Here is a 21,503-nt window from a genome sequence, read left to right as displayed (position 1 = left end):
ACCTTCCTTGCAGCATTGGGGGCACGGGTGGCCCAGTCGTCTAAGGCGCCGCGATTCGCTGTGCAGAGTTGCGTCCCTTGGGCACGCCAGAAACCTGTGATTGTGGGTTCGAATCCCGGTTCGCCCCGATTATGTTTCTAGGTATGTCAGCACCACACCCGTGCTCGTGGGTTTCACCGAGGTGGTAAACGTCTGAGACCTGCATCACTTCGGGCTTTCCTCCCACATTAAGCTGACACGCCGTGATATAACTGGAATACTGTTAAAAACGGCGTTAAACCAAACTCACTCACCCACTGATATAGTCGGAATCGTACAATCAACTCTGCTCTTAGCAGGGGTTTCATGTGGCTGTGTAAAGGGTTTTGCCGCTTTTATTCACAAAACCAAATAAGATATTTTACCTCAAATGAAGTGAGAACTAAACGGTGTTAAGTACATTCTTCATACCCGTCGGCCATGTAGCAATGGCGCTAATGTGAGTCCTCATCAACATCGAACAATAATCAGAGAATAACTGATTAAATCACTAGCTCAAGGACCTCATTCTCCATTAACACAACAGCGTCACAATAACGTGGCATAATCGTCTGACCAACATGTCCGCCATCTTGGAATCTGCGGCCCGCTCCGGACGTGACCGGCCATTCCGGCTTGATTCTCCCGGTGTTTCCCGAATGTCACTTGTGTTTGTTCAACATGTTTACTCCCGATAAAGGTGGGACACATGAAAGCGGGACTTGTTTGAGGATGTGATGGGTTATTACTGCGTACGGACAATATTGACACTTTTAATAATTGGAAATCGAAAACAAGAGACTGGTTTGTTTCCTCGCGGCCATTTATGCACACAGTTTGTGAATACCAGCCTCTCTCGGTCTTTCAGTTTAACCAGTCACGCGTTGCAAGTGCGTCTTTTTGAAGCTTTGTGTGAGCTTGTGGGCATTGTCCTTAACATAATCTTCATTTTTGCATTGCAATGGTTGTTCGTAATGTAGGCATATACATCGGTCGCATAATCAAAGGTCCGTGGTCATTCCGGTTAGAATTGGGGGCACGGGTGGCCCAGTCGTCTCAGGCACCGCGATTCGCTGTGCACGCCAGAAACCTATGATTGTGGGTTCGAATACCGGTTCGCCCCGATAATGTTTCTAGGTTTGTCAGCACCATACCCGTGCTCGTGGGTTTCACCGAAGTGGTAAACGTCAGAGGCCTGCATCACTTCGGACTTTCCTCCCACATTAAGCTGACACGCCTTGATATAACTGGAATACTGTTGCGGCGTAAAACCCAACTCACTCACTCACTCACTCACTCCAACAATTTATTGATACTTCAGGCTATGAAACCCAGGAAGTGGCAGGGTGTTTGACTGTGGCACATAGTTCTAGTCCATACAACGGTACACTTCTATAAGCCCATTAAGCCTCTAATTGGCATAACACAAAGCTTGTGGAAATCACTCTCTCTCTCTCTCAATCTTTCAGTTTAATAAGTGCGTGTTTTTTGTCTGAAAGGGAAAAGCTATCAATATTTTTCACTATGCTGTTCATCAAATGATAATCACTTGTGATCTTTTGTCCATGAAAGCTTAGGCTAGGTATTGATAATAATAATGATATGTACATTTGTATAGCACTAATTCCATTCAACGCATGCTAATAGTGTAGCGATTGTTCCCCGGCCAACGTGGCGGTGTGCGTTCCAATTGTATTCTCAACTCCCTGGGAAACCATGATACTAAGGAGTTATAAGTTGTTTTTGAAAACAAATCGTGTCCATTTGCTGTAAATAGGTTTATAACGAACTACGGTTATAACGACCTGGAATTAGTGGTCCCTTTCAGTTCGTTATAACCGTAGTTTGCTGTAATTGGAATGCGTTATGAAACAGTTTCTTTATTGAATGCGGCGAATAGAAAATGACAATTAAATTAATGAGAATACTGACGCCACCATAAGCAATACAATATAGTAAACAAGTAAATAGAGTAAACAAGTAGTATTTGGAACACTTAAGCTGGGCCCACTTGCACAAAGCGATGTTAGCACTAAGATGATCGTAACTCCCATACTTTAACATGGGCTTACAATAGTTGTAGCGCTAAGATCGCTTTGTGCAAGTGGGTCCTGCACAGAACATTACAATGTGACTAAAAGGTGGATTAGTTGGTCACAATGACCGTGGAGTATGGATACAAATTTAATTTCTTGAAAAATCTGCAAAAATAAATATTTACCTTTCTCAAAATATCTGCAAAGGTAAGAATTTACCTCACTTGAAATATGTGCTATTTAAAGTAAACATTTACCACTCCTGAAATATCTACAAAAGTAACATCCCGGTTCGCCCCGATTATGTTTCTAGGTTTGTCAGCACCATACCCGTGCTCGTGGGTTTCACCGAAGTGGTAAACGTCTGAGACCTGCATCACTTCGGGCTTTCCTCCCACATTAAGCTGACACGCCGCGATATAACTGGAATACTGTTAAAAGCGGCGTTAAACTCAACTCACTCACTCACTACAAAAGTAACAGACACGAGGTTATAACTAGCCGTGTACATGTACATACAAACGCAGTAGACAAATGGGTTAAAGATACATAAAAGATGACAGATTTATGTTGACATGGTTCTGGACATTGTCGGATGTTCACACTATCCATCACCAGTTTGTCTGATCCAGACCTGATAACGCTGTACATACCGCCTCTATGTCTGGGTAGCTGACTCAAACATCAAGCTTCAGATTCTGTTGATCTAACGCACTAGACTAGTGCTAGACTGTGTCATAAATGATGATAAGTGTGGACAATCACACATTGATAGCTGTCATAAACAGTTGCATTAATGGTATCCGAGGAAACAGTAACGGCTTTGATTCTCAGACGTTACCCATAAAGATTTAGATAAGTAGTTTTAGACAGGGGTTTCTTTGATTGACTCAACGTCACATGACGTCATGATTCGGACAGATCCTTTAGTTGAGACTGCCTCCGTGGTGTAGTGGATAGAGCGTCTGTCTGGAGACCAGAGGGTCGATGGTTCGATTCCCTTGCACGCTTTGGTCAGTCTTTCTGTAATAGACGCCTCCGTGGTCTAGTGGTAGAGCGTCCGCCCGGAGAGCGAAAGGTACGGGGTCGATTCCCGGCCCCGTCATACCAAAAGACGTTAAAAGTTGGCACTTGTTGTTACCCTGCCTGGCACTCTGCATAAGGGATACAAGGACTGGTCCGATCAGAGGCGGTGTAATGTGTCCCAGTGGGTATCATGTTAACTGCGGCTTGGTATCTCAGCGGGGTAGCGCTATAAAATCGGCATTAGTCTGGACTAGTACACGCAGACACACACAAACATGCGTGCACATCGCTATAAAAGTGTAATAATGTTCATCGCGACGTTAAACCCATTTCACCTCACCATTGGATGGTCCTAGTCCCGATGCACCGAGGCTGTGGGATGACACAGCAAAAATCGCCTGAAAAAGTACTTTCGTTCCACTTTTCATGCAACCAAATACGTTTAACATAATATTATTACAGTAGAGAAAGTGTTATATTCTTATTAAATAAAATGTTCACCACGTATCTATTGCACTTTAAGTTATTATGAAGTACTAATCGTTGTCTGATTTCCTTATACGATGCGTAAATCAAAATTAGCTGGTAACTATTTTTTATATGTAAGACATCCTAATCCTAATATTGAATTATAAAGTAATTTGTTAATTTTCATATCTACTGATCAAATAATGAAAAACAATAATTACTGATTTGTGTGTATGTATATTATTCTAAATTTACACACAACAGTTGTCTCCCTTTGCTAAATAGACTTTACATGATGTAACGGAGATGTATTTACTGTTTCCCAATTATTGTAAAAAAAAAATATTAACCACTTAAAGAAATATTGTGAAGTGTTCAATTATAAGCTTGATTTTTTATCAGCTCATCTTAATTTGGTCCATAGTCATTGGCGTTAAAAATGCGTAGAAAGATGGTTGAATATTTCACGATCATCATGAGATTGACAATGCCCAGACGCCTCATTAATGATAGTAATTGAAACAATAACATAAGTACCGTTTTGGAGCATTGGGTGAACCAATGGTCTTAGGAGCCACAATTCGCCGTACAGAGTTGCGTCCCTTATCCGTGACAAGATCCGCTCGTCATTTTCTCATCCACCCGTGAAGATCCGGGTAGAGAATAGGTCTTCAGTAGCCCATGCTTGCCGTAAAAGGCGACTAACGGGATCGGATGGTCAGGCTTGCCGACTTTGTGCATATCATCGTATCCCAATTGCTTGGATCGATGCACATGATGTCAGTCACTGGATTGCCTAGTTCAGACTGAATTATTTACCGACTGCCGTCATATAGCTGGAATATGTGCGGCGTTAAACAACAACCAAACCAACAAACATTTGTCTCACCCAAAGTAGTACGTGTGTTTTCTTCCGTATATGCAGACAAGCCGTTATTAAACTGAAATACTGTTAAAAGTGGCGTTAAGCCCAACTCACTCACCCAATCGTTGTAGAACCAGAGATGCAAAGGATACAGTCAGTGAGTAACGGTATCGTTGTTGGCTTCATCACTGGGGTATTTGTGGATATTCAAAGAAAATCCTAAGTTGTCTCGTCCACCTGGAAACGTTTTAACGGAATATTCCAAAATAACACATAATTTGCCTCGAAGATTGAAAAATATGCCAAACCCCCAAACATGATAGTTAACTTGGAAATAGCCCTTTGAAGTTAATCCATCGAATTCTCCCTACGTCGATGGGCTTAAGTGTGTTGCTGCTTCTGGTGCTATGTTTTAGGTGCGTTGTGTGAAGTGGCGGTAACAGGGAAATAGAAAGTAGCGTCACTGTCCTTGATGGCGTCTTAAGATAACAGTGAACACTTTGACCTACCCTTAAATCTGAGCCGTCAAAACTCCATTAACGAATTGGGGAAGGGTGTGTGAAGACCAAAATATTTTATTTGAGTCTCACCTTGTTACATATATAATACATTGGGAGTAAATTCTTTAAAAATATCTTAGTATGAAAGCATATAGAGTAACGAGCTACTCCCTACGGAGATACGAGAGACCATATAACATGTATACATTTCACATATATTACACACGATACAAAGGACTGTACCAGGCTATTCACGAAAGAGTGAGTGAGTGAGTTTGGTTTAACGCCGCTTTTAACAGTATTCCAGTTATATCGCGGCGTGTCAGCTTAATGTGGAAGGAAAGCCCGAAGTGATGCAGGTCTCGGACGTTTACCACTTCGGTGAAACCCACGAGCACGGGTATGGTGCTGACAAACCTAGAAACGTTATCGGGGCGAACCGGGATTCGAACCCACAATCATAGGTTTCTGGCATGCCCAAAGGACGCAACTCTGCAAAGCAAATCGCGGCGCCTTAGACGACTGGGCCACCCATGCCCCCTATTTACGAAAGAGAATAGTCTATAGTACAACATGGTGTCAAGAATCCGATCTGGTTGTTAAAATATGTTTGCAGGTCTTGGCAGTTGTAAAAAATCCATTTTGGGCTGGACAGTAGAAAACAGACTTTCTGGAAATCAAAATCAGAACATGTAACGACATATGGAAATAAGATAAAACCAAAGAATGTTGGTTGGTTGGTACTTGACAACTTCCCGTTGGTACTTCCCGTTTTGCAGACACGCTTTGTTGAATTTCAAATAGGAGGTTGTGTATGTTGCTGAAATTAAGGTAACATGAAGCAGAGTGTACAGTCAACGCCGCCATTGTTTTCATTATCCCACTGAGATACAATGCCGCAGTTTAACATGAATACCCCACTCAGACACAGTATACTGACTCCAAGCCGACCAGTCCTTGTTTTAGCCCCCTCAGATACCATGCCGCAGATTAACACGAATACCCCACTCAGACACAGTATACTGACTCCGAGCCGACCAGTCCTTGTTTTAGCCTATTCAGATACCATGAGTACCCCACTCAGACACAGTATGCTGACTCCGAGCCGACCAGTCCTTGTTTTAGCCCACTGAGATAACATGCCGCAGATTAACATGAATACCCCACTCAGACACAGTATACTGACTCCAAGCCGGCCAGTCCTTGTTTTAGCCCCCTCAGATACCATGCCGCAGATTTACACGAATACCCCACTCAGACACAGTATACTGACTCCGAGCCGACCAGTCCTTGTTTTAGCCTATTCAGATACCATGAGTACCCCACTCAGACACAGTATGCTGACTCCGAGCCGACCAGTCCTTGTTTTAGCCCACTGAGATAACATGCCGCAGATTAACATGAATACCCCACTCAGACACAGTATACTGACTCCAAGCCGGCCAGTCCTTGTTTTAGCCCCCTCAGATACCATGCCGCAGATTAACATGAATACCCCACTCAGACACAGTATACTGACTCGGAGCCGACCAGTCCTTGTTTTAGCCCCCTGAGATACCATGCCGCAGATTAACAAGTACCCCACTCAGACACAGTATACTGACTCCGAGCCGACCAGTCCTTGTTTTAGCCCCTCAATGCCGATCATCATTATCACACCTTGTAGCTGCCCTTGCCCAATGACAACATGATGCTGGTTGTGAATGACATCCTGAAGGGAAGTAAATAAGGTTCGTAAGTCCATGGCTCATCTTCATCTTCATCCTAAATGAGACGTCTTCCTTTGTCACGTTATTGCCACCACATTATTATTATACATGCAACCTTATTTACTAGAACTACCAATCACCTTACGCATCTCTCGTGCTCGTTTTAGAACAGCAAATCATAGATTACCCATTGAAACAGGAAGATGGTATAATATTGTAAGAGAGGAAAGAAAATGTACATTGTGTAAAAATTTGATATGTGATGAAATGCACTTTTTATTAGAATGTCCAAAACTCTCAGAAACTAGAAACAAGTTTTTGCCTCAATACTACTGTATGTATCCTTCTGCCATAAAATTCTCTCATTTGATGTCCATTACTTATAAGCCAACTCTATTAAAACTGGCAAGTTATATAAGATCATGTATGGAAATGTTCCACTGACATGTTTTCTCCTATTGTATCTAATTCCTGTATCCAATTACATCTCTGTATCACTGCCGTGATTTACGAGAATAAACATCATTCATTCACATCAATCCGCGTTGCCTGGACCATGCATTTGCTCTCTAACGTCAGATGCCATGTCTGACACATCATTATGACGACATGCGGGATATATATAACCCCTTGTCTGTCTCGCATCTCTGAACCATTGAACCATGTCATTTTCCCTTCCGCCCAGGCCTTACTGTAATGCTAGAGCCCTAAATGAAGCAAGTCTATATTTTCCACAGGTTCATCCCCTTCTCATTAAGGCTTCTTTTCATTTAAATATATAACCCCAAGTCTGTCTCGCATCTATGAACCATTGAAGCATGTCATTTTCTCTTCCACCCAGGCCTTCATGTAATGCTATAGCCTTAAATGAAGCAAGTCTATAATTTCCACTGCTTCACGCCCTTCTCATTAAGGCCTCTTTTCAATTTAAACGTAGTGGCTTGTTTCTATGTTTCTACAAAATTAGATATATTCAGAGACTATGCGTTTGTCTGGCAAATTCCCTTGCAGCAAGTGCGTTTTGCTACAGCCGTCGACAGAATTAAATACATGCTTAAAAATCAAGTTTTATTTCTTAACTTGTCTACTCATGTCTGGGGTTTCAGTTTCAAGTCGTTAGAATCTATGTTAGTTCCAACATACGTAACAATCACGTAGTTTATAGTTCAACAAAATATTTATGTTGTTAATCCAATATTTTTTGTAGTGTCTCGTCTTTGTGTCTTTTCATAGACGCGCCTTGACGTCAGGATTCCGCGAACGCCTTATACAGTCGTGTATATGTCAGCTCTTTTGACATATGTGGGTCAAATACGTCCTCAACAGAATGAAAATTCATATCTATATCAATCCATATTTTTTAGCATGATTGGTATACGTGCCATGAAGGAGATGAATTGTTTTAGCTCGTGGCACCATCCGTCGTCATTGCAGCTGTAGCTTCGCCACCGGTGTAATAGATATCAATCAATCATACCGGATTGTGATTAATATCACATCGATTTCAATATGAATATACACTTTGGCTTGGATGGATATCACAAACAACAAGTCAATAAATATTTATTGTCTTTTGACAGTGAATTCCCCCGGGAGTGAGCACTATTCAGTGCATGTTTGATCCCCAGTTCTTTTGTAATATTGTAGCTAAGGGAGTTATCGCTTCTCGTTATGATTGATAGCGAGTCTCTCAATAAAATCAACAGATCAGAACAAGTCTTCTCGTGTTGACCCATTACATATCATTAGTTCTCAGGGTAATATCTCGCGTTGCTAGGATGCTCCGTTTAACAGGTGATATTGTCCACATGACTACAATTAGTTTAACAAAGAACGAGGCTTTGGAGTGAGACTCCATTAGCAGGTTTTTTGCTCAGTTAGGGAGAATTGAGCAATAAGGAATGAAAGCGTTGACAGATATGAGGAAGTATTACTTAGAGACGCCGATATTCTTGTGATTTATTGCAGTTTGCATCGTACCTTACACCTCTAAACCTGACAAGCGGTGAGATTTGAGGGAGTATTTCTTTGGCGAAACACATTTCACAGACATTTGCATATTCAATAGAGTTTATTCCGACAATAAACGTCACTTGGTTAGCGTACGTTGGGGTTAGTTTATGACTTTATATTGATGCAAACTTTTAACGTTTAGTTTCAGTAAGATACTGATCAAAGGAGAGATAATGACTAAAAGTTTGGGGTTTTTTATTACTAGGAACATGAAACCTTTGGAGTGTCCTGTAAACGACACAGCGTGATAAGACTCGGATGTAACCGATAAATATGTCCGCTAAAATTATTCGAAACAGAAACTTCTTTTACCATATTCATATATCCGACACAGATTCTGTGGGCATGAAATTGTTGAGTATATTAATCTGCGTGGCCGTTATGATGAGTGAGGGAGTATACTTTCACGCCGTCATAGTGCAGTTATATCACGAAGGCCGGCGTTTGGCATGATGAGCGAGGAGTAAGCATGATATATGTTTCGCCTATTTTAGATACTGCTAATCTCTTGGGCACATACGGGGCGGTCGGGTAGCCTAGTGGTTAAAGCGTTCGCTCGTCACGCCGAGGACCCGAGTTCGATTCCCGACATGGGTACATTGTGTGAAGCCCATTTCTGGTGTCCCAATCCGTGATATTGCTGGAATATTGCTAAAAGCGGCGTAAAACCATACTAGTATATGCCCCAATCGTCTAAGGCGCCGAAAATCGCCGTGCATTTTCGTCCCAGGATCCGCTGATCGTGAGTTCGAATCTCTTGTTCGTTCCACTTTTAATCCTTGGTCCGTCAGTACCTATCCTGGTTGGGTTGACCGAAGTGTTTAACGATCTTCATCTATTTGGGCTTTACCCACAAATCTGACCGCCTCTGTCTCTTGTGGATAGAGCGCCTGCCCGGTCGGTTGTTCGATCCCCGGCTGCGTCATACCAAAAGACGTATGATACTTGTTGTTACCCTGCCTTGCGCTCGGCATTAACGGGCTTATCAGTGGGCTAACACTATAAAACAGACATTAGTCCAGACTAGTACAAACAGCCACTCGCGCGCGCGCACGCACACTCACACACACACACACACATACACACGCACGCACGCACGCACGCAACCCCACCTCTTCCCACCTCACCTCACCTCACCTCACCTCACCTCACCTCATGTCCAGATACTGTTCAAACCGTCGATTAACTCACTCTCACAAACATGTACATGCGCAATGTTAACAAACGAATGCCCTGGTTCATCGTGTTCACGTGTTTAGTGCTCCGAACTATTTACTTCATGGAAATTGCGTTGTCGCTGTAAGCAAGGAAGATTTCCACGTTTCTGATTTATATTAAACTGATACTTCTAAAGGTATCACCCATCGCGTGATTATTCCTAGCCCGTCTCAATGTTCCTGAACCATTTTATTTTCCCTTCTGCCCAGCCCTTACTGAAATGTTATAGCTCTCAATGAAGCAAGTCTAGATTTTACACAGGTTCACTCCCATCTCACTTGGGCTCCTCCCAATTGAAATGTAGTGGTTTGTTTCTATCAAAATGATATATACTTAACAAAAAAGGTTAGAAATCATGAATATTGTTGGGGTTATTTTTTGTTGTGAAGAATGAGCACAACAGTTCATAAATATATCCCCCAAACTTTTTTGCTGAGTATCTTTTCAGAGACTACGCGTTAGTCTAGCATCTTATCAGAGACTACGCGTTTGTCTAGCATATTCCTGACTGACGTGCACGAGGCAATGGTTAATGGTTTCAAAGAAAGTAAATATTTCTCAACTAAGATGCATTAATGACTCTAGCTCCGTAATGACGTAAACAAATATCCCCTGTGTGGCGTTGAAAACAATGCTCAGCTTCTAACGACTTGCCTGTTTGGTACCTGAAACTCCCATTGGGGCAGAGGTTACCGTACTTCGTCTAAATTAAGATCATGGATGGTTAATAACTATTTAATACCCTTTCAATACCACATCAAAAGAATCATCATGTTTGCCATATACACGGTGCTTAAAGGGTATCTAATCCATATATCGTATTTCTACGAGCAGATTTAATACCCTTTTAAAGGTTTTTACAACCTTATTTTGTTTCACAATCTATATAGGTTTTGCCGTGAAGGAAGAAGGCTTTTCTGCATCTTGTTCCAAAACGTCTATCGTACATTCAAGTTTGGAACTTTATTTTTTACTTTTACACGAACCCCTATATATAGGAGAGACTGGCCTTGGTTGATTTAGTGTGACGTCATACCCTGACCACGTGAATGGATGCCAACAATATCAACCCTGTATTAGTCTTTTCTATGTCGTCAGCTAGTGCAAATATTGCTGTCTACTCTTATTTGCCAACTCACTCAGTCAACCACCCACTGCACTCTATTTCCTCGCTGACTCATCCTACAATATATGCCCCCTTGATTCAACTCCCTCAATCATTCGCTGGCTGACTTGGTTGATGCATGTCATTGTATCCCAATTGCGTAGATGGATGCCCATGATGTCAGATTGCCTGGCCCGGACTGGATTATTTACGTATACGGACCGCTGTCATATACCTGGGATATTGCTGAGTGCGGCGTTAAACAACAAACAATCACTGGATTGTCTGGCCCACACTCGAATATTTACAGACCGCCGTCATATAGCTGGAATATTGCTGATTGCAGCGTTAAACAACAAAGAAAACACTCTCTCAACCAATAAACAATTTAAACACTCTTTCAACCACTAAACTCTTCAAGCACTCTCTCAACCACAAAATCTTTTAAACACTCTCTCTCTCTCAACTCTCTCAAACACTCAACCGCTCAATAAACAAACCAGTTCTCCGCCAGGCTTCGCTTCTCTGACAAAAATGACGTTTGCCTTTACAGAGGGACTACGTCACCTTCGTCTCTTTATGAATCAACAAATCGGCGATAAGACATCCGACTCCTATATCAGTTGTTGCATGCTTAGCACTACTTCCATACGACATTTGTAATTAAAATAATATTATTATTCCTCAGGGTAATAGCTTTTATTTTTCATCAACAAGCACACGTCAGCTTTTGACCTTTCTAACTGGTAAATATCAAGTAACTACGCTATTGGGAGGACAATTAACAGAATCATTTACCTAATGAAAGCTTAATGAGTGCTAGGTTGGGTTTCGACAGCTGTGGGTTTGGATCGTGACACGATAAGGAATTCTGAAGTTGTTTTGTGACGGGGTTGTGTACGTGGGGACAGGCTGATTGAACGACTTTAAGCGTCCGCGACAGAAGAGTCGAGTGTGCACGGATTGGTTACACCGACTGTCCGGTGATTGGAGAAGATTGACCGTGGTAGAAAACATAATTGGGATGGGATGAGTTTATGGGTGTCGGGAGAAGTATTATCCCTTGCTTCGTCATCTCTGGTCATTGTGCGTCTTTATTATCGGGATTTGCCTTGAACTGCTGATGTCCTGTGGGTCAAACGATGATCCTCCAAAATAAACCCTATTACCTCCCCTTCCTTATATCCCATAATAATTTGCCACATGATAAGAGTTATCTCCCCTACCCCTACAAAGACGCGACTCGTACGTCTCTGCAACGCTTGTCCAAAACAACCAAGGTTTCAAACATTATTTTTTCATCCAAAAGGTCATTTACCCAAAAAAAGATAGAAGAATATATGACCTTTCAGACGTCCGTATGTCGCCACATTGCGTAAAACAAAAGATCACGCTGCTATTTTTAAACTTGGTTCAAAAGGGGAGGCAACCCTGCATGTGTCAAAACCTTCTAATTCCAGAACGTCTGGAACTGTTTACCCACTACTGCGGAAGACGAGCGTAAGCAGAAGTGGGGCTATTTGATTATGGAACAAAAAGAGCGATTGTGAGGCGAGAGTAAATCTATTATGGAGCTCGCTCACGCCCAAATTGAATTGTTTGTACACGAGGCGACTAGCTGAAAGCGAAACATGTCCCCAAACTCGTCAATTTTCATTTTTCGCGGGTAATCACATCATGGAGCATTGGGTAGCCTTCTTGTTGGTCAAATAACATCCCCCCCCCCCACACACACACACACCTTATCTGGAATACACTCATCTCAGCACGATTAGCACTTGCGACGAATGCTTGTAAATGCGTTTGACAAATCTCACACCGGTTGTCTCCCTTTGTTAGACCCACCAGAACTCGTGCATAACACTCTCGTCCCACCAACATATTGTACAGTATTCGATGATCGGTTGTGTTTTTCGTGTTTCCCAGCTCTCCCGTTTTGTCTCCAGTTTCACGTTAGGAATACACTGGACAGGATCCAACCTTGTAAAAGAGAAACATTTAGACACAAACCAACAACTGTTACCGTTGACGCGAACGACGAATCAATGTTGCAACGATACAAGCGGGTTTCGCTGACGTTCAAGAATGAAATTAGTTTATAGACACATTGTGGGCATTGATTTGGAACATATTGCACCTATTCATGTTTATTGATTTCTGTGTTTTTCTAAACAAGCCGTTGTTGGCGCCCTGTCCTCGGTCAATCAGGCCTCCGGCCCTCTGCTGAAAGCGCAATATCGTTAACTGGTAACGGATGCCTTCTAAGCGTTTACTAGCCTTTGAAATCTTCAAGATTTTGACAGTAATGTATTTTATGCTTCACATTTTGTTCGAAATACGGCAATATCTAAAATTGGGATTGACAGCATTAGGAATCACTACGCTTAGCGGGGAAGTGAATCGATGAACAAAGTGATATTTGTGATTATGGGACTTGGAGCAATATTTTGAAAGAAAGCGTGACAGGAGTATTTGAGCTTAGAGATGACTGAATCAGTGAGATTTAGTTTAACGGTCCTGCTGTAATGTAACACTGATCAGTCTGTTGGTTATTCAACACTTTCCATGCACATAGAACTATTTATGACATGGTTGATCATTTTATCGCGTACAAGACTAAAAGCAAACCTTGTTGTCAGGCTTCCGTTTACCAGTACCCTATTTCATACTGAGGCGATATTGACATGACGTGGGATGGCGAATATACGCCATTGAGTACAAACGGACCACTTTGTCAGACAGTTTTTGTATAGCGTTAAAAGGGATGGCGGGAAACGGTGTGTGACTGGAGGTTGCTACCCTTTGTAGTTAATGGATGTGATATTAAGTTATTAATATGACTAGTTATAAATATGGATATTATTCTTGTTCAATATGGCTGAAATGTTACCGAATTAATTTTGACTCACTAAACCACTACTTACTGAACTCGAGTTCAAAGTAGGAAGTCGAGATAGTGGGGTATTCGAGCTGTAAGATCGATAGCCGTAGATAGTTCTCGATCAGAGACAGAATCAATCAATAAGTCAAATGGGGGTCAGGTTTAGGTAATAGGGACCACCTCCGTGGTCTAGAGGTAGAGCGTCCGCCCGGAGAGCGGAAGGTCCGGGGTTCGATCCCCGGCCGCGTCATACCAAAAGACCTTTAAAGATGGTACTTGTTGTTACCCTGTCTGGCGCTCGGGATTAAGGTGTCGGCTCGAAGTCAGTATACTGTGTCTGAGAGGGGTATTCATGTTAAACTGCGGCATGGTATCTCAGTGTGCTGGCACTATAAATCGGCATCAGTCCGGTCTAGTACAAGCAGCCACACACACACACACACACACACACACACACACACACACACACACACACACACACGTGCATGCACGTCGCTATATAAGTGCAATAATCTTGGACGCGACGTTAAACCCAATTTCACCTCACCTCACCTTTAGGTAATAGAGCCTCAAGTTGATCGGAGAGGCTCCATACAAGAATATATTTTTCGCAAAAGTGAAGAGGGTGATAGGATTTTTATATTTTATTTAAAACAAAAGTGATGGCATGGACTGTTTTTCCCACCAAGAAAACTATCAAACACAACTTGGCATACACTGACCTTGGCCCAATAACACAATGTCAGTTATCAAGAAATCTGTTATATTGATAACAAGGTATGCTTCAACTGACACAGGAAATTGGAACAATGTTGTTTTATTGGAAGTAAAAATGTCTAATGCACAGGGTTTAAAGCGACACGTCTATACCCGAGAAACACTCCGTCATCTTACATCTTATCATCTTCCAGTGTAACAATATGTCCATTAGAAGATTCTTGAGCGAAAACGTAATTGTTTGAATTTTTGTTTCAGATTTCGACAGGGTGCCTTCTTTACTTATGGTCTCCAAGTGTTTCGTGACGCCAGGATTTGTGACGGGGTTTATCGCCCTGATATTATACATCATCAAAATCATCCTCATGATGCGGACCCAGGTCAAAACGTTACATCTCAAGGCCGCGTACTTGACCTTCGCAGCTGTTGGAGGTAAGTACCGTGCTGTCTTCTGTTTCATGAATACCTGTGCTCGGGGGTTTCACCGAAGTGGAAAACGTCCGAGACCTGCATCACTTCGGGCTTTCCTCCCACATTAAGCTGACATGCCGCGATATAATTGTAATACCGTTAAAAGCGGCGTTAACCCCAACTCACTCACTCACTCACTCAGTGTTTCATGAATATGTTCCTACGGGAACTGAAAGACTCACAACAATCGAAAGTCGGGTCTGATGTGTCCTCATTATTAGATTCATGCCTGAAAAAAGGCGTCTTATAAAGACAACGAATTGTGGGAAAACAGATCTGAGAGAGAGAGAGTAAACGTGGCGTTTTGCGTCGACACCGAATCGTCCAGGAATAGATCTGGGATTGTGTAAGTTAGTCAGTGGTGTTTCACGCCGCAGTAATATTGCAGCTGCATCGCGGCAGTCTGTAAGTAATCTTGCAGCTGCATCGCGGAGGCCTGTAAGTAATCTTGCAGCTGCATCGCGGAGGCCTGTAAGTTATCTTGCAGCTGCATCGCGGAGGACTGTGAGTAATCTTATAGCTGCATCGTTGAGGTTGGTAATTAATCTTACAGCTGCATCGCGGAGGTTGGTAATTAATCTTACAGCTGCATCGCGGCTTGTAGGTACCCTTACTGCTGCATCGAGGTGGATTGTACGTAATCTTACCAAAACAACGAGGCGGTTTGTAAGTAATCGTACAGCTACAGCGAGGCGGTTTTTAAGTGACCTTACAGTTTCATCGCGGCAGTCTGTAAGTAACGGGATCGACAAGAACACGAACAAAAACATCCTGGCAGGACATTGTCGAGTGACACCCTCTCTTACAACGTAGTGTTACAGCAACATGTTAGTACACAACCACCTCCCCCACTCCAGTCCAGGAAGATCGCCTCCCACGGTTTTTGTGCTATATCGATCATACCGCAGCGTTCCTCCTCTAAAGGTATTCATTGCAATCGTTTAATATCAACCTTTTACAAACGTTTTAAAGGATAATCCTTTTGAAGACGGAGACCACGGGTGGTCCAGTCGCCTTAGAGGCCGCAAATCGCTTCGCAGAGTTGCGCCCCTTAGGCGTGCCCGAAAACTATGTTCGCGCGTTCGGATCCCAGTTCGCCCAGATTATGTTTCTAGGTTTGTCAGTTCGAGGCCCGTGCTCGTGGGTTTCCCAACAGAGGTAAAGTGTAAGACTTGCATCACTTCAGGCCCCCCCTCCCACAACAAGCTTCGTGATGTAACGGAAATAGTGTTACAAAGTAGCGTCAGACCAAACTCACCCACTCACTCATCATTGTAAACTGGGGACACGGGTGACCCAGTCGTCTAATGCGCCGCAAACGAAAAAAATATTCGCCGTTGGGCACGCCCGAAACCTATGATTGTCGGTTCGAATCCCGGTTCGCGCTGATTATGTTTCTAGGTTTGTCAGCACCATACCCGTGCTCGTGGGTTTCACTGAAGTGGTAAATGTCTGAGACCTGCATCACTTGGAAAACTGGTAAAAGCGACGTTAAACACAACTTGCTCGCTCTCTCACTCACTCACTCATACCACTCACTCACTCACTCACTCATACCACTATCTTCTTCCATTTCAGGAGCTGCCGCTGGAGTAGGAGTGATAATATTCTGTGCCATGCTTGATAAGGATGTGTACAAGCTGGAATGGGGACCCGCACTGCCAGGAGTTGGCGGGATCCTGCAGTTGGGTGTGGCGTTTGGAGGATATCTCAGCTGGAGAGATAAATATGGCGACGATTTCGATGACATAAGTCTGTCATCCGATCGCCCCATTGAGAAACCAACAAAAAGGAAAAGGGATTACATTGATTGGGAAACGTCCAACAATTCCGAAATATACCCCGCGTCTACCCCGCTACCTGTGACTTCAAACGTATGACGTCAGGGGTCATGTTACGTGTAATACGCCATTACATATGTGATAAATCACTGGACTACAGAGGTCGTAGTTGAAGAGAGGATACGATGGAATGTATCTGATATTGGTGCTGAAGATGGACCCCGCATCAAATGCTTTTACGGGACCATTATTTAGACGCCAAAATGTGTACAGGAGACGTATTTCTTCCGTTCAGAACCGGGAGTTGGATATATGTGTTTAATGCTGCCAATGAAAAGATGAGGATGATAGTACAATCAAAGGGACCAAAGACGTCATAAAAGCAGGAACCGGCAGTTCTTCGACCTCTACCAATCGGTGCCTCCCGCTACTCGGGCAAATACAACAGCTCATCCATAGTTTTTAGTGGCCTGCGATCCCGAATTTTGACAAGAACGGTGCACCATACATGTCTTCCACTGCCCCCAAACGCACGGACATTACGTGCGCGCAATGTCTTCCTCATTTCGAAGACATTGACAGTTGACTGGTGGCAAGGTTAGACTCTGAAGTATGCAGAGCTCAGATGGTGGATATTTTTCAAGAATATGTGTATAATAATATATCTGATGTTTCAAAAGAACGTGGAATTTGTATCTGTTAATGCTTAATGGGTGTTTTTGGTTCACATTTTGCCTTATATGGAAGCTGTTTTTGTCGTAGCCTTAATGTGAGAGAATTTTACCGTCCCGTGTCCATCCGGGTTCCCTGACTCTGACAGAAGACCCAGAGTACCCGGATGCCCCGTGTCTGAGATGCTGCTAGTCGGCCAACTTGTAATAGCTTTAGTCCAAACTTTGTATTGATATGTCTCCGCTAAGTCTGGCAGTAATCATCTTGGTTAATAACCTTTTGGAATACACATCCTGGCTTATCCTGGCATATCCTGGCTTCATACTTAGTGCGGGGAATAAAAACTGGTGGAATGCGTTATAACGAAGAATTCCAGAACAAATCCCCGATATAAGGCATTGGTACAGCAATTGTTATCAAGCCCGCAATGAAAGCAGTAAAGGCACTTTAAGCGATGTAGGAAATACCTTTAACAGTTTTTTCCAATCTCTGGGTCTTAAAAACGGATAATTTATCCCTTAATTTTTTTAATTACCCAATTTATTTTCCAATTTAAAACTTAAATTGCCGCGTGAGCTGGAAGGGTAGTGTTTTGTGTCAGAAGTGTGAGAGAGGGAACCGCGATTCGAAGGCAATTCACGTTTCAACTGTCATCTCCTTGGCTATTAGAGAAGTAATCGAAGAAAATCGACATTCCCCTTGCTGAGCAAAAGTAAATATTCTTGCTGCGTTTGACTGTCTTGAAGCTAAGCTTCTGTTAACAACCAAATCTCCACACAAATACTATACAGCTCATGACGAAGGATCTCAACCTGATTAAAGCGAAGAAGAGACATTTGGATCGGGTTTTTTCGTCAGTAAGATACCAAAAGGTCATTTGAGTATTAATTTGGTTCATTTGAACAACGAACACGACTGCCTAATCCCCAACAGTGACGCATCGTTGCTGCCCTCTTTCATATCTACATTACATGTAGCACGCGCAGCAATGGAGCTGAGCAAACCTGATAAAGGTCATGGCTGTAAGGCAGGATAACTCTTGACAATCGATTGGATACCACTGTCTGTTATGTCTATGAATGTAATCGAAGGTTACCTAGTCATTAACCATTCATCGTTGATTTCAGCGTTCGAAATACCTGCCTGCCCGACCGTCCGAGACGGGTTGATTTCAACTCGGGCTGTCAGATTTTCAAATCCCCCTGCCCGACGGTCGGGTTATATTTCATAGGTGAAAATATTCTAAATATTTCCCGATGATAAGCATTATTTCACATGTAAAGATGAATGATAAAATGTAACCAAAAAGAAACCCAGTTAGCTTTTAGACAACCTAACATTTAGCGATGCGCTTATGCTACAAGCAATCAGTTTTCATATTTTTAATGAAATAATCCTGAGAAACATATGATTATAGTGGGCAGGCAGGTTTTGGTCAGGGCTGGCAAGTATTTCAGCTAGCCAGTCCTGTGGTCTGGCTGAAATTTTTGGGTGTTTCATACCCTGTTGATTTACAATCTACCACCTAGCAATTCTTGCCATTACGCACGGAACCACAGGTAATACTGTCAGACAGGCCAGGCATATGGTTGCAAGTTTGGTAGAAGTCACGTGATAAGAGAATCCCTTTATAATACCGGAATTACGTAGATCTAGTCCTCGTTTTTTTACGTTTTCATTAGTACTGGTCACCTTACACATCATCTCATTTATACAATTATTTGGTTCCCGATATGTCTCATTTTCAGTGTTTGAAATTATATAATTATCATGCTGCTTTAACAATCACCATGTCACCATCAGTCATTTATACCAGCTTCTCCAAGACCAAACAAAAGTCTTTTGTTTCTCGCATTTTCCGTGGGGTCAGTCAACTCCATTTGTTTCCCCACATGGGTACAATGTGTGAAGCCATTTCCCACTCTCTCCAACGGTAGGAAGGCGTCAAAGCCAGGCCACAGATATCAAGGGCGTGCTTGTAGATATCTCCTTGTCAGTTAACCTAAATCTGTTCTCTTACTAGATTCTCTCATCGCATCGATTGTGCTCAAACATTGAAAACGAGAGACAATAGATTTGTATTCTGGTACACGAAAGATGCACCAAAATACTCCTACGTTGTCTACTTCATCTGCCGTAAGAGAACACCTTTGATATTTGTAACTTATACTCACGTGTAAGAGATAGTACAGTAAACTACGGTTATAACGAACTCAAAGGGACTACTAATTTTAGTTCGTTATAACCGTAATTCGTTATAAGCATATATACAGTATTACTACAGCAAATAGTCGGGACTAAAAAATTAGTTCGTTATATCCGTTAGTTCGTTATAAGCGTGTTCGTTATAACCGTAGTTTACTGTACATTCATTTACCTATCAGCAAGCAATGAAATCTGCCATTATTTCCATCGTTCATATTACCGAATATTTTCAGTATTTCCAGAATTGATAGACATGGGAATGTGAACCCTGCAGTCTGTATACCGATTTGTACCCCAGTGTAATCGTATGAATAGTTATTTTGTTATTGATTTCAGATTTACGTTGTTATGACAATCACAGTGAATCATCTTACTCGTAACGTACTGTACAAATCTCAAGGGCTGCCTGTTTTCATTCCTATACATTTGTTCCCTCTGATCACTGTAATATGTTTCCATCACGCGATACCTTCCCAGTTTATAACCGTGTGAAGATAATTAACTGTTTTGATTGCATCCCTGGCAGAACCAGGATGCAGATTGCGTCATAATACCTCCTTAAATTTCATGGCGTTGAGGTTTGGAAACAGTTATCCCCGGTATTGCGAAAACCACTGTCAGAGGGCCCTGGGCCGAGCGAGCGAGCGTCAACGCGTTCCGATTGATAATGGACTCACGAACACGATACAACCAGCTGATTATAAACAGTAGGAAGTGTTTCGCAATTCCATAAGATAACGTCAATACGATTTATACATCCTTCTAATATTTGGGCGGTGGGGTAGCCTAGTGGTTAATGCGTTCGCTCGTCACGCTTATGCCCAGGGTTCTACACCCTACATGGTATACGTGTGAAGCCTATTTCTGGCGCCCCTCGTCGTGATTCTTTTTGAATATTGCTAAATGCGGCGTAAAATGATATTCTCTCACTCACGCCTATTACTACCGATTTCATCAAACTGACGCGTAGGTTAAATATATAGGCGGGGAAAGTTACTGTGAAGATCAAATAGCCTTTAATTTCCTTTTTGGCTTCTAAGAATCCATTTTTAGATCTTCTTTTCAAAAAGGCGGTCAGTATATTTCAGGAAAGAACGAGGTTTCACATATGTGCCTCGGTATGAGGAAAGGTAGGATAATTTTTCTGATTTGTATATTCATTCAATAACGCCCGGGACATAATTATGTTTGAGGAAACTAGAAAGATAAACTCCGGGTTAAACGAACTCATAGTTCGAATTTGCCAAAGACAAAAAGTTGTCGTCTTTACTCAAAGGTGTGATCCTCAGCAAAAGTTGAGTAGTATAATTTGTTATATCCAAAACTCACTGCACGCTCGAACAAGGAAGTGAGTTCGCGTTATTTTTTTGTTCGGCTCAGGCCGCTGTATCAGCCTTCATTATGTCCGGATTAGACAGCTTTAGTTACATGTTGTTTCTACCAGTAGTGATTGCAGGAGTTTAAAGAATAACATCCCTTGTACGTTTTTCTTAAGAAACTCGCAAAGAAAGAAAAATGCATTTAAGTAACTCTTCTGTTTGTGTTTGTACATAGGAACTCTTAGCCAACATCATGTCCGTCGAATCGAACAAAATTTATGAGCACTCATTATTCATGACATGACGCCTTTTCCAAATATTTTACGTGCGCTTCAATATATTATGCTGTATGCTTGAACTTACTAACGACTCAGTAGAAATTTATTAACATGTGATGTCAATAAAACGAGCAACGTACTTCAGAGCTGTATGGATGGAGTATAAATTGACCATAGTTAGCTGTATAACTATCAGCAGTGACAAATGATATAAAATTGTC

At 42.2% G+C, this 21,503-nt stretch overlaps 1 protein-coding gene across 1 annotated transcript in view; it reads left to right on the top strand.

Moving 5' to 3' along the window:
• Nucleotides 1-18,746, top strand: part of LOC124151405 — a 69,450-nt gene extending 50,704 nt beyond the window's left edge. The window contains exons 2-3 of the mRNA XM_046523841.2: nucleotides 14,815-14,988; nucleotides 16,606-18,746. Coding sequence (XP_046379797.1) covers nucleotides 14,815-14,988; nucleotides 16,606-16,907 — 476 coding nt within the window. The 3' untranslated portion in view covers nucleotides 16,908-18,746. The remainder of the gene's footprint in view (nucleotides 1-14,814; nucleotides 14,989-16,605) is intronic.
• Nucleotides 18,747-21,503: the final 2,757 nt, after the last annotated feature.

This window comes from Haliotis rufescens, unplaced genomic scaffold (assembly GCF_023055435.1).
Source record: "Haliotis rufescens isolate VD_foot unplaced genomic scaffold, xgHalRufe1.0.p SCAF_9, whole genome shotgun sequence".
In the NCBI taxonomy this organism is placed as follows: domain Eukaryota; kingdom Metazoa; phylum Mollusca; class Gastropoda; order Lepetellida; family Haliotidae; genus Haliotis; species Haliotis rufescens.
Note: the sequence above shows the minus strand (reverse complement) of the source record. Positions and strands in the feature narration are given on the sequence as shown.